Here is a 14,904-nt window from a genome sequence, read left to right on the forward strand (position 1 = left end):
ACACTGTAACACTTCAAATATATTAATTTATCAATAATTAGAATGTATTTATTTCAACTATTTTTTCAAGCAAATCAGTATTAGTACAAAATAATTATGGCAGTTTAATTTCTAAAACTCATAAAATAAATGAATTAGAAAAAAATCATTGGAATAGGACAATAATTGCATGACCAAAAATATAAGGACAATGGCCCTCAAAAAATATTTGGACGGATACATGTGATCTCTTGGTTTGAATTAAAAGAAAGCCCAGGCAAATTAAAAAACAAAACAAAACAAACACCAAACCACCAACAAACACCACCATGGTTAAAAAATATAAAGGAAAAACGAAATCCGCATACTGGCATAACTATGACAAAGTGAACCTTTTTTGAGCCATAGCTCTCTGAAAAAGCTCCTCGAGGAAGCCCCACAGACAACTGTGCATGTACACCACTGGCCATTTACGGACAACACAATCCAAGAGAATGCACATGTAACGCCCAGAATGAATGAATCCTTGATACACGGTTTACATACAAGGGGGTCCAAATTCCTTTTTTGCAGCTTGAACTGGAGATATATCTGAAACACTACCATTCTGTTGAGAAGAGGAAGACTGCTCAGGAAGCTGAGTAGGTCGCGCGCGTGCAGAACCAGCCACTGCAAAGGAAAAAAGCACAAAGCTCATGTGGACAAGGAAGAGTATCATTTCTACACAATTCTGAAATGCTTTGGTATGATGAGGAGATAAAACAAGGCCCCTTTTCCAGACACAACAGTTTACTGGGGGCTAGGGGGAGCCATACATGTAGAAAGTCTATTAATAAAGACCTTCGGTGTGTAGCCTTTTCTATCCCAGTATCATACACCAACACAATGTAATTATTAAGTACCAACACTGCGTGTGCATATTTCAAAATACTCTACTGCAGAATTAGTACAACTTATTATGTGCACAGAATGAAGCATGCACTTAAAGATATGCAGTCCTGAAGTTTTAAAGTGCTGAAGTTTTATTTATATTGTGACTATACCCAAAAAATGAGTAAAAAGAGAAGCCCTGCTGTTTCACATTCTCTAGGCATTACAAAATGGTCCCACCCCATTGAGCCTACGATCTCTGGAGGGGCAAAGGAATAGAAATGAAAGGCAGCCAAGTGCAGCTCAATCTGTGAGTGGAAGAAACAAACCTTTTTGACACTATACTGGAAGGGATACAGATACAATCAATACACATAAACTTATGCATTGATTCTATATGTGCTAAGGATGCCAGTTTCTGAAGATGCAGTGATGTGTGTTCCCAGTGAATGCAGGGGGAGTGGTGAGCACACAAGCCTCTTTGTTAGGGCTGAATGCTATTAATTGTTTTTCAAAGAGTTGCTTCAAGCAGCTCTGCTTCAGCTGGCCCGTTTCCTGCACACACTCCTAACAGAGCCTGCCAGAGGAGTACGACAGTTAAGGTACCAGCTTTGAGTAGCAGCCAGAGATGACAGCTCACCGTGCAACACAGAGACAACCATGGAAACAGGTATCGAGTGGGACAGATGAGACAAATGCCCAGATCATTCCACATATGATAGGAGATCTAGCTGATAGCACAAATCAACTACACAAAATAAGACAGCCTGCTGAGAGAAGCTTAACTACAAGGCCAACAAAGAACAAGTACTTAAGCCGACTGTGAATAGTAAGATGCACAGGACCTATTAAAATACAAGTGACAAGGTTATTCCAGACCAAACAGACTATGTACTACAAACAACAACATGTTATGGATATGAGGAGAGCCATCAATAAGATGTCTCAAATTTAAACCATATTAGTTCAAAAAAGATTATCTCCTCCTCATGAGATTTTCAGTTTAATACCCCCAAAGGCAAATGGCAGAAAGGTGAAAGTGGTCCCAGTCATCCACCAGAAGAGTCTGAACACTTACAAAGATACACAAGCCCACTTGTTTTTCAAGTTAAACAGATGGACTTGAATCTAGTCCATATTAATGACACCAGATTAATGTTTAGAAGAAGAATCATCAGCATAAGTTAGTTGCAGGAGAGAAAATGAAAACAATAAGAAGTAACTATTCCTTCTGATGTTATAGATGCATTACATGCAAATTAACCCAACGTACACTTTTCACCTATCCTCCTGTGGTATTTCAGCATTTTTTTGGTAGATTTTTCACTATTAACTTCAGAGAAATAACCCATACGGCTTAAGTACTCTTTGAATGAATGCTTATACACAGACCGTTACAAAACTAAGCTAAAAAATTGAAAGCGTAAGAATTTTAAGTGCACTATTTAGTTTATATTGAAACACTTAATTAAGCAGAAAGGTAACTGAGGATGGTTTAACTTGAAGAAGTCCACACATGACTTAATGTACCATAATTAACTTCAAATTTTTGCACCTTCAGTTCATTCAGCTTAACTTTCCTAATGCTATATTGCTTAAATTTGCATATAAACATTATTCGTACAGTATGAATTCCTAAATATACATTGGAATAATTCTAGGAATGAGCTACTATGTCTTTTACATTTCACATGCATACATACTGAAAAAGAAGTGCAGAGCTATTAAGGAATGTTAGATGAGGAAGAGGCTAAAATGTTCCCATATTTTTTACTTCCCTGAAATGGAAAGAGATAACATTTACCTCTGTTATCTCTGGCAGGGATGTCATTCTTCGCAGATGCCACAGTCCGTCGAGTCTGTAAAGAAATAAATCTGTGTTATTCAGTCACCATATCACTGAAAATGTAAACTGCAGCCCCATCTCTGTTTCTTTCTGGTGAATGGAAACAACACCGCATCAGTAATATAAATAGGTGATTGTTTCCAGATCCCTCCCTTAAAATCCCACGGTGAAAGCTGCTTGAACTACACATACTGTTTTGAAACAACCTCCAAAACCTTTTTGGTACTTTTCCTTGAGATATATTTAGTTATAGAAGTATTGGTTCCCAACTCCCTCTCTGTTCAAACTGTTCTTAAAAAAATGTTAGAAACTGCTACTCACCACAGGAAAAAGAAAGGAAAACAATTATCAGATAGCTCCACAGACACAAAAGTCGAAGTTAAAAACTCAAGCCCAGCAACATGTATAGAAGTATTGTAAGTTTAACATGAACGTGCTACATTAATATTACCAACCTTCACAATTTTGTTTACTTTGGCTGATGAAGCAGGTGGTGGTGGTGTCTCTGGACTAGGCTCTATATCTTCATCAGGTGCCAGATCTGGGTTAAGTGAAAATATGCTCTCCAAGTCAATCTGTGTAGAGAATACAAAACACATTTGTGAGTCTTAAAATGGTACTCACCCCCTCCATTTCTCCTGTGATATTTGAGAATAAACAGCAAATATATTTAAAGTTTTTACGCCACAATTTGTTAATTCTAAAATGTGAATTATCTTTTATGTCAAAGAAAAACAGCTTAATCTTCAGTCTTCGTATAAATTGAAAACACACCTTTCAGAAAAGGGATTAATTTAAAATGACCAATAGATCTTAATAATTTCCTAAAGAGATTACATTAAAACCCAAGTAGCTAGTATTACTGTGTTAATTTGAAAATTACCGCAGAATATGAAAGACATTCTGTAATATAAAAAGAAAGACATCTCAATTATTTGAAATTTCCCGGACAGTGCAAAAGAAACAGATGAATTACAACCACCCCAAAATAAAAAGCATAGTTGAAACCATGGCAAATTTATCATGCTATTTTCTTTTTCTTTTAAGTGTTTCTCATTCAAAATCCTGTAAAATGTAAGGAGGGAGAGCCAGGATCTCAAAAATAGCTGGCTTCAGATCTATTGAAACTTGGTTTCCTAAAAATCTTAAATAGCTTTAGTCCCTGTGGATTGCCATTTCCCCTGGCTGGACCTTTCAAAGACCTCACCACTGTATAGATCCTGTGTATCCAGAGGGATGAGCTCAGCTGATTACATCACTAGGACTTTCTCAACAACGTTTTTTCTGTTTCCTGTGTTTTCACAAGAGTGGTAAGTGTAATTATTTCTGAGATGCTTCTGCAAATCTCAGCTGAAACTGGGTAACATGGCCCAAAATTTAAAGGAAGATGGGATGGCAAAGCGTTACACAGAAATACACAGTTTCTCAAGGGAAGGAAGGATGGAAAATTATTGCCAAAACTAAACAAATAAGCAAACAAATTAGCAGTTTAATTCCTCAATAATAGAATCACAAGAAGATTTCTAATCTAGCTCTCCTACTAGTTTCCTGTCTGAACTTCAAGTCATCCTCCATCTCAAAAATTTGACTTTTATACTTGTAAAAAGAGGTTAACAAGGTCAGCCCTTGTAATCTGGTTCAAAATCAACAAATGAAAATAACTATTTAAAAGCTACAACAGAGATCTCGGGAAGTCAAACTTAATAAAACGGAAACCAACATTTGCCCAACAGCTCCCAGCCAGAACAGTCTGTAACCAAAGAATCATCAAGTAAACTAAGATTTATATCTTCTTTTCTCTCTAGTGCAAATTAAAAAGTAATATTCATCTAGATTACACATCTTCAAAAGATTAAAGTTCTGAAATAATTTTTTACCTCTTTGCCTTTAGTATCTCCATTTTCAATCCATTCAACAGTTACACTTTCATTATCTTCATTCAGGGATGTTACCATAGCTTGGTGAATTCGGCCTAGAAAGCAAACACAAATGATCATTCATCAATTGGTGAAAAAATTTTCCAGAAGTTATTTTCATCCCTGCACTGAGACATGCAGAGAGAGGCAGGAAGAAGAGGGTTAATAAAAATGAGGCAATAAACAGAAGATGATCCCTGGCCACAGACTGTGAAGTGTCTCAGACAGCGGAGGCTCTAATGGGACAGTCAAGCATACAAGTAAAAAGCTCAATGAACAGAAAACTGGGGGGTAAGTAAACAACACGCCACGTGAAAGCCACACCAGTTAGACTCTTTTCTTGAGAGAACAAAATTTGAATACCATGAGACTCTCATGAGCACTGAAGTCTCCCAAGCTGCGCTCCACAAAGTCTTGTTTGCCCCCCTTCTAGGATGACATTAATACAATATCACATGTCCCAACACAGGAGTGAAGCCCTCTGAAACTGTATTCTGATATCCATTTCTTATGGGCATCCAATCAGTCGGTAATTAAACTGCTTGCAACAAAATCATCATTTTAAAACAGCTGCTTACACAGATTGCTGAGCTGAAGTGCCATTGCTCTGACTTCTCCCATGAAAAACCCAAAACCAGCAAGCCCCCATGAAGTACAATAAACCCAGTAAACTTTTAGCAGGAATAAGGATTTTTCTTCTTAAATATGTAGCGTACCACAATTTTCTTATGTCCTATTTCCTACACATAGTAGTGAGGAACAACTAGAAGAGCAGAGCAGCCATGCGCTGACACAAAACGATCAAGACCCAGGTGTCACATTGATTTCACATCTGCACTTTGCCCTGAGAGTAACAAGAATTGGGGTTTCTGAGGAACACGAGTCCAACTCAACGGCTCCTCCATCACCCTCCTCTAATGAGCCATGGCAGGAACAAGCAATCCCTCAGGCCACCCGGCCCAAGCCAGCCCCAGGTGCCCAAGGGCCACATCCAGCTCTTGGTGCATGAGCGACCGTCCCGGAGCAGCCCACACACGCTGCTGCTGCCCCCCGGGACCCACTCGAGGGCCAAACACAGCGCAGTCCTGACACATCTGCTCTGGTCCAGGTTCACCTTCCACCCTCTCCTTACCTAAAGCTCCCACCCCCCTATCCACTTCAGTTTTCTCCTTTGTTGACATTTTTGAAGTTCTATTTTAGCAATTTCAGTCATAATTTGATGATTTTCCGAAGTCAATGTTTTTATACAGTCTGAAAAAAACCTTGACTGATAAGCCACATTATCTCACCTAACAGAGCAAGCAAAAAATGTACCCTGTTAATATTTCTTTGATTGCAGAGGCTGCCTAAACATTCACACCTAGCTAAAATTAAGCAAGAAGAGAGACTACATGGAAGCACCATGGCAGGTAACAGCACACCTGTGTACTTCAAGGTACCACGTGGAGGAAGAGCTCAGCTGATGCTCCAGCCAAGCGTAGCACCCGGGGCATGGGCAGAGCAGCCAGCACCTCCGGGCACCGCTGTCTCCACATCTGCCATGCTCGGCTCACCCGCATTACATACGCGTTTACAACCTCTGTGCCTGTTCTTGCCCAAAGCGTAAGTTTCACTCCACCACTAAAGAAGTTTGAGTAGTTCTTTTTAACTTAAAAAAAAAAAAGAGCCTCCCCCTTTGCTTCACTTGGTTTCTCTCCCCTAGCATTTGTTAGTTTCCATTCCCCTGATCTGTGTTTTGCCCAAACAAACCCTTCTACTGGTGCTTCCTGAGCACCATCCTCACGAGTGCCCCCGCCGCACGCTCTGCAGGGACAGCCTGAGCGGCGCTGCAGGAGGTGACGGGCAGGGACCACCTGCTCTCCTCTCCCCGCACTGGCCTTCCCCTTTGCCCCTTGCACAGACCACACTGTGCGGCAACACATCCTGCCCTCGGGACCCTACCTAAATTCTGATGGCAGAGATGAAGCAGACACACTGAGCATGATGCTGTCACACTTTATTTCCTTGGACGACCTTTTTTATGTGAGTTTTCTTTGTGTAGCGTCATCAATGTTTCTGCATTTAATGACCTCCAGGGACTTAATTTTGTGCAAGAAGACCCTGTTGTAGAATGTTTTCAATAAGCTACCTGGTTCATCAGCAAAGTAGCAACAGAAGCAACTGTCTTCCTGTAGCAGTGTCAGTCCTGCCGCTTCTACAGGGAGCACACTGGGACTGCAAGGACACAAAAACTGTGGGAACTGGAAGACTCCTCAAGCTTTGATTGGTATAATCTTCTGTTATTGTTTTAAAATCAGGCCCAGCTGTCAATCCAGAATCAAGAGAAACACAGTATATGAAAAATGTAATTTTAGCCAACAACTTCTATACAATATATTATACAATATTATAGAAATATTATATATAAATAGACAACATAGCTAGGCACACGCAGTCCAGGAGGTTCCTGCAGAGCACTGATGATAACTTTTCGACACAGGTGATGGACAAGCCAACAAGGAGAGGTGTGCTGCTGGACCTTGTCCTAGCAAAGAAGGACTGGCTGGAGATACAAAGGTTGGTGGTCACCCTTGGCTGCAGTGACCATGAGATAGTGGAGTTCAGGATCCTGTGTGGGAGAAGTAAGACAGTAAGTAGGATTGCAGCCCTCAACTTCAAGAGAATTAACTTTGGCCTCTTCAAGGTCCTACTTTGAGGAATCCCACGGGTTAGGGCTCTAGAAGTTTGGGGGGTCCAAGAGAGCTGGTTTATATTCAAGTATCACTTCCTCCAAGCTCAAGATCAGTGCATCGCTTTGAGCAAGGAATCAAGCAAAAGGAGCCTGTCTCATCATGAATGAGTAAGGAGCTTCTGACAAAACTCAAATGGAAGAAGAAGGGCTACAGAATGTGGAAAAAAGGACAGACCACTTGGGAGGAATATAGGAACACTATTAGAGTGTGCAGGAATGCGGTGAAAAAGGCTGAGGTTCACTTGGAATTAAATCTGGCAAGGGACATCCAGGACAAGAAGAAGGGCTTCTTTGAGTACATCAGCAGCAAAAGGAAGATTAGGGAAAATGTTAGCCTGCTGCTGAATGAGGTGGGTTCCCTAGTGATGGATGATACAGAGAAGGTGGAGTTACTGAATGCCTTCTTCATTTCTGTCTTTACTGCTAAGATCGGCCCTTGAGAATCCCAGACCCTGGAGGTAGGACAGAAAGTCTGGAGAAAGGAATTTCCCTTGGCTGAGAAGCGTCACATTAGAGATCGTTTAGATAAGCTGGACATCCCGAAATCCATGGTTCCCAATGGGATGCACCCACAAGTGCTGAGAGAGCTGGCAAATGTTATGCCAAGCTACTCTCCATCATCTTTGAAAGGTCTTGGAGAACAGGAGAGATGCCTGAGGACTGGTAAAAAGCCAACATCACTCCAGTCTTCTAAAAGAGCAAGAAGGACAATCCCGGAAACTACAAGCCAGGCAGCCTCACCTCCATCCCTGGAAAAGCAATGGAACAGCTCATTAGGGATGTCATCTCCAAGCACGTGGAGAAAAAAAGGTTATAAGGAATAGTCAGCATGGATTTACCAAGGTGAGATCATACTTGACTGATCTGATAGCCTTCTATGGTCATATGACTGGCTGGGTAGACGAGAGGAGAGCAGTGGATGTTGTCTACCTTGACTTCAGGAAGGCTTTTGACAGTCTCTCACAACCTCCTCATAGGCAAGCTCAGGAAGTGCAGGCTGGATGAATGCATGGTGAGATCGACTGAGAACTGGCGGAATGGCAGAGCTCAGAGGGTTGTGATCAGTAGTGCAGAGTCTGTTTGGAGGGCTCTAGCTAGTGTTGTTCCCTAGGGGTCAGTACTGGGTCCAGTTGTGTTCAACCTGTTCATTAATGACCTGGATGAAGAGACTGAGTGCACCCTCAGCAGGTTTGCTGATGATGCCAAGCTGAGAGGATGGGATGATAAACCAGAAGGCTGTGCTGCCATTCAGTGAGACCTGGACAGGCTGGAGAGTTGGGCAGAGAGGAATCTAATGATATTCAACACAGGCAAGTGTAGGGTCCTGCACCTGAAGAGGAATAACCCCAGGCACCAGTTCAGGTTGGGGGTCGATCTGCTGAAAAGCAGCTCTGTGGAGAAGAACCTGGGAGTCCTGGTGGACAACAAGTTACCCATAAGCCAGCAATGTGCCCTTGTGGCCAAGAAGGCCAACAGTATGCTAGGGTGCATTAAGAAGAGCGTGACCAGTAGGTCGAGGGAGGTGAATCCTCCCCCTCTACTTTGCCCGGGTGAGGCTGCATCTGGAGTTCTGTGTCCAGTTCTGGGCTCCCCAGTTTAAGAATGACAACGAATTACTGGAGAGAGTCCAGCAGAGAGCTGCGAAGATGATGAGGGGTCTGGAGCATCTTTCGGATGATGAAAGACTGAGCGAGCTGGGCCTGTTCAGCCTGGAGAAGAGAAGGCTGAGAGGGGATCTTATCAATGACTATAAATATTGCAAGAGTGGATGCCAAGACGATGGGATCAGACCCTTTTCAGTGGTGCCCAAATGACAGGATGAGGAGCAACAGGCACAGACCGAAATACAAGAGGTTCCATGTGAATATAAGGAGAAACATCTTCATTTTGAGTGTGCCAAAGCACTAGAACACGCTGCCCAGAGAGGTTGTGGAGTCTCCTTCTCTGGAGACATTCAAAACCTGCCTGGACACATTCCTGTGCGATCTGCTCTGGGTGAACCTGCTTTAGCAGGTGGGTTAGACTAGAGGTCCCTTCCAATTCCAACCATTCTGTGATTAAAATAATCTTTAGTATGTTACCAAGTTTTATAAATTTTCAAGAAAAACAGTACTCGCAGCTGAAACCTGTGATACTATAGTAGTCACAGAGCCATCATCTAAGTCCTATTACCTGCCCCTGTGCTCCGCAACTTTTGACAGAGAACAAATAGCAATTTAAAAAAGGTTTAATCTTTGCCATAACAAGTGAAAGGAGATCAAAGCAGGCTGATGAACAAAAAGAAAATACTGAACACTCTCACAAGTACAGTAAGCCAGCATGCTGGACACAAGAATCACAATAAATCTTCCATCTCTGTGCCAGATTTCATCCATTGCCTGGCCAAGAAAGTCAGGACTGAATAAAAAAATCACTAATGAAAATTAAAGTTATGTCTATCTTTCAAATATTCTCAGCTTAAATACAAAATGTATACTATAATGTTTGAACTGGCAATGTACCCTTACAATTTTTTCCTAAAAATTCTTTGTTACTAAAAGTTTACATGTCATTGAAGTGCCAGAAAACACATTTACATCTTTACAATTGCCTCTTGCACTCCGCAAACAGTATTCCATTATATTTTTCTAGTACACAGCTGAATACAGCAGCTGTGAAATTCAGGAATGCCAGCAACCAATTAGTCTGGCATAAACCTCGTCTAGCATATAAAGCAAGACCAAGCTGCAAATGTTACAAGCCAAATCAATCTGCAAAGAGTGGTTGAAGGCAACATCCCTGATTTCTGGTGCATTTCCTAGAGTTGGTATCAACCTCTGAAATGTAAACATGTCCATGTAGACATGAGCATGCATTATGACAAACTGAGAAAGGAAAAGTGATCCAAGAAAGACTAATTTCACACACATCTCAAAAATAAAAGATGAAAGTAGAGCCATAGTGCTGATACACTGATTCTTCACTCCGCGTTTCTTTTATTTCTAGTGCCTCTCCTCACATGATTAGATTTCACATCACAAGCAAAGCTTTTCCTTGGAAGTTGTTCCATTGCTATAGAGCTCAAAACTCAAGAAGTTATTTGAAAAGACTATTATTTGTGTACATTCTGTCATACAGTGTGTGGCATCTGGCTTATCTCCTACTGACTAGAGCATGCAGAAGATACTGCTGCGAATACAGCAACAGAATACAAATATATGTGAAGCTGACACTTTTCAATTACCTTAAATACATATACGTTACAATCTTATCACCCTAATCAATAGACGTGAAGAACAAACTCTCCGTTCCCTCTTTTCCTAGTTATCTGATGGATATTCCACAAACAGAAGAAAGCAAGCATAAACATCTGCAGAAACATCAGATAAAGCCCCACAGCAATTAGGGGGCAACTGGTGTAGGAAAAGGCTCAGGAAGCAGCAGCAAAAGCAAATAACCAGGGCTAAATCAAACATTTTACCTAACCTGCAATCTAGGTAGCAGAGCCAACTGATGGCAAATACCAAGCTGTACTTAGAGCCTACCTCCAAGCAAAATGAACATTTTCTACCTCCAAAACTTCTCCAAACCACCACAATTTTGAAGCAGTGATCAGTTACAGTACAAAAACCATGGCCTTTTCATCTTCCTAATACTTTTCAGAAATGCCAGTTTCAGTGTTAAATATAGGTTGGTGTTTTCTAAATTACAGTCTGGGCTACAACGCTGGCTGACATGTGACTTAAACCCCTTTGCACTCTCCCAAGTGACTCAAGAAATAAGGCTCGAAAAAGACCATAGCCTTCCCCACCCTTCCACATAATTAAAGTGCCCCCACCCCAAAAGACACCATATTCACACATGGCACACCAAAGTTTTGAAGTCTTAGAAATATTTTTGAGCCATAATAATTAAAAATTTACACACAGGCTCCAGATCAGGCTATGGAAAAGAAAGGTTCATAATTTCTGGTATGACACTCCTTCCTCTCCCAAAACCAGGCGCAGGACCCCGCCTGGCAACGTTACACTACAAACATCATACAGTTGCTTAAGCCTCGTCAGCTCAAACCCAGGCAATTATTTTTAGCAGAACCAGACTATGGCAATGATAATGGACCCAACGTTCAGTAAACAAAACTCACAGCTTATGTTACATCCTCTGAACTTGCCACTTGTTTAGGAGCACAGATGTGTTATATCAGCTCAGCCAGCAGTCTGTCACCCGAGCACTGAGCTTGTCTAAGTGCATCAACAGTAGATGTTTCGTAGATGAATGCAAAAACGTACTACAACTTAACATCTGCTACAGAGTCTTGCTGAGGATGACCACTGCCACAAAAACTACCCACCCCTTACAGTACTGTAATAGACATTTGAGAAATAGCCAGGATTTTCCATGAGGGTCTAACATGAATGCTATCTCATCTAGCGACACCTGGACAGGATTGACCTTCACCCGCTGCCACTTGATATTCAAAAATTAAAATTGTGAAAAGAAGACTTTTCTTCACTGTCTTTTAAATATAATAAAAATGCCAAGTTACAAGTACAACAACAACCAAAAAAACATGTTTAAGAAAAACATGAAGCTGCAAATCCAGAAGCAGCATTTACCAGAATTACCATGGTCCAGAAAACTCTCCCATGCTACAGGCTCCAATCCAGGTGACTGGTGAAAAGGCTTTCCTACTCTCTCAGAGCTCAGGGAAGTGAAAAATAACCCTCTAGTCATCAAACAACAGCTATACCAAATTCAAGGAAAAAATCTAAAAGAAAAAGAGAATTCCAGGCTCGGTGTCTCCAGCAACGTCAACTGTGGCGACATTGCTATTCAGGCTATCAGGGCTTGTCCTGGTCCGCCCTGTGCTGCACAGGCAGTCCTGCTGCTAATCCCCCAAGGAAAAGCTGGCAGTTACTAGCGACAGATGTTTCTTTCTCCACAACACTAAACACGTTTGATTTAATTTTGTTTCAAATGTTCATTTATCCACAAACAAGTAGCCTTTTATTTTCTTTGTATCTACCACAGTTATGCTTTAGTTTTGTTTTACTTAATCATACAGATTTCTTTTGGTTTTGCCAGGCTTCCTTACTGTCTTGTCTGTTACCTTATGGTGTTACCACACCATCAGTTAGGTCACTAAACAGACACGGTACTGCCAGATTTCTAAAGCAAGTTCTTAAATATCAAACGAAAGCCATGTAATTTTAATCAAAGATATATTTTCATACTTGTGTTTGTGAATGATCCCTCACTACCAACTCATTTTGTTTTATTCTCTATATTATCACATTGATACTCAAGCTCTTCAAATGGCAAGCATGTTACAACATTTTATGATCTCTGTAAAGCTCTGGGACATAATACACAGGGATTTTCAAAACAGAAACTAACATTACCCAAAACGAGCTTCCCATATCTGCATGTATATTTCAGCTTTGAATTAAAATCCAACTTAATCTACTCTTGCCCCCATCTAGAAAGCTACCAAACTCAGAAAAATCCCCATCTAAGATGTATGTGTGGAGGGGTTTTTGGTAAATAAAGACTTTGTTGATGAATTCGTCAGGCTCAAAGGAATCTCAAGGCCGCTTCGGGGAGCTGAGAGCAGAGTCTGCTGTGAGAAAGAGGGGCGTTCCACAATCACCGGGGTCCTGGCGTGGCGTGAATCATGGGACATATCATCAGTGAGACTCCAGCACACGGACAGCCCACGATACTCATTTAACGAATCCATGCTTGGAGCGTGGATGCGTGATTAGAATATAGTTACATATATAAGGAGACTTGTTTCTGTAATAAATGGCTTAGCATGATTCACATTGAATCGACTTGTTTTGCTGAGTCCTTATCTCGCTCCTACATGTAGGTATCTTATTTCTGTGCAAAAAGAATCAAATGTCGTACTTTAGAAAAATGAAGTTCACACATCTTACTGACAGTCCACTAACAAATGAGGAGGGGAAAAAAAATCCAACACATAGACATGTCACTGAACTGTATACAATATTAAGCTTCAAAATACAAGCAGCACATTTAATGTCCCTCATGCAGCAAGCAGGACGTCGGCGACTTTTTGGTTTCCCTTGCATCCAACAGCAATAAGCACCCCCATTCCGAACCACTAAATTGTAATTCACTGTGGTCAGCCTACCTGAACTTGTTTCCTGTCCACACTGATGCACCTTCTCTCAAGCAGTTCCCTAGAGCTGCATCCCAGTGCTGCTGTCACAGTTTTTGTTTCTCTATTATTCATCAAATCTCCAATCCTTTCACATTGTGATTCAGTGGGGTTTTCTGCTGACTTTTCATTTTCCAAGCCAATCTCTAAAATTCCCCTTTACATTCAAAACAAATTTCCTGTTGCTTCCCCACTTAGAGGAACACCTCTGTTTTTTATTTCCCTCCAAGGTAGCTCCAGTTTCTTTTTGGGGTCGGGAGCTAATACACTTTCAAGCACATTTCAGAGGGCATTGATTCACATCAGTGAGCTCCTTTTAAAACGTATTCCCTTTATTCTCTTTCAGAAGCTTCACACAAGGTTGTCGAGAGTATCTCACCACTGTGGCATTTAGAAGCTATAGCTACATATTGCCTTTGTAGGTATCAGTGTCAGAGAGACACTTGTTTTTCAAGCAGCTCAATTCATAAAGTACCACATCACAACGGCTAACAGATGCACTGATATTTAGGTATTTATCATGAAGTTATATCTTTGCTCTATGGTTCCAGTCATCCTATCATTTTTAAGAGGATGAGTTCTCCACAAATAACTAAGCCACAGAAAAAGATATTTGTAAGGAAGTGCCCATCCAATTGTATGTAACGCATAGTAGTGAGCACATTGTACCTTTATGTTATTAAGTAGTCTGCCTCTGCTGTTCACCCCAGAGAGCTGCACTAGTACCTTGCTGCCAACATATACAAACTTTTTTACAGATTCCAAGTGTTCACAGCCATCTAGTACTGTCTGCTTTTTTCATGGCTTGTACAAATACACCTGTAAAAGAACAGCGAGCCACCTCTACCAGCTTAGGCCTCATATGAGTATCTAATTTTCCAACACTGCCAACCAGGCCAAGGTGCAATAGCCCACCGAAACTCCAGACTGCTTTCCACAGGAGCACTCACTGCCAAATAACAGTAATTTTGACATTGCATTCACTTTCCCCCTTGTCACTTCATCCTGGTAGTCCACACTTATTTTTTGGTTAACTAGAGTATCAAGGCTTTTTGTCTGTCATTCATGGTTTATGATCTCCCAGTCTACAGAAAAAGCACAATGACTTGGTGACATGTTTTATCCCAGTTGTTTCATTTCATGGACCCCACCTGGAGTTCTGCATCCAGCTCTGAAGCCCTCAGTACAGGAAAGACACGGACCTGTTGGAGAGGGCCCAGAGGAGGCCACAAAAATGATCAGAGGGCTGGAACAGCTCTGCTGTGAGGACAGGCTGAGAGAGTTGGGGCTGTTCAGCCTGGAGAAGAGAAGGGTCCAGGGACACCTTATTGCGACCTTTCAGTACTTAAAAGGGGCCTATAAGAAAGATGGGAACAGACCTTGTAGCAGGGCCCGTTAC

At 41.4% G+C, this 14,904-nt stretch overlaps 1 protein-coding gene across 3 annotated transcripts in view; it reads right to left on the reverse strand.

Moving 5' to 3' along the window:
- The window catches only part of KIF2A (kinesin family member 2A), a gene marked incomplete at its 3' end in the record, with an annotated part of 55,313 nt that overhangs the window by 26,331 nt on the left and 14,078 nt on the right, over positions 1 to 14,904 (reverse strand). For 2 of the 3 annotated variants that reach the window (XM_080362108.1, XM_080362107.1), the window contains exons 2-5: positions 4,573 to 4,667; positions 3,151 to 3,270; positions 2,654 to 2,708; positions 526 to 648 (exon numbers count right to left, since the gene is read on the reverse strand). In XM_080362108.1, the coding sequence (XP_080218234.1) occupies positions 526 to 648; positions 2,654 to 2,708; positions 3,151 to 3,270; positions 4,573 to 4,667 (393 nt within the window). The remainder of the gene's footprint in view (positions 1 to 525; positions 649 to 2,653; positions 2,709 to 3,150; positions 3,271 to 4,572; positions 4,668 to 14,904) is intronic. The other variant, XM_080362109.1, reaches the window with a different exon arrangement.

Source organism: Nesoenas mayeri, assembly GCF_963082525.1.
Source record: "Nesoenas mayeri genome assembly, chromosome: Z".
Classification (NCBI taxonomy): domain Eukaryota; kingdom Metazoa; phylum Chordata; class Aves; order Columbiformes; family Columbidae; genus Nesoenas; species Nesoenas mayeri.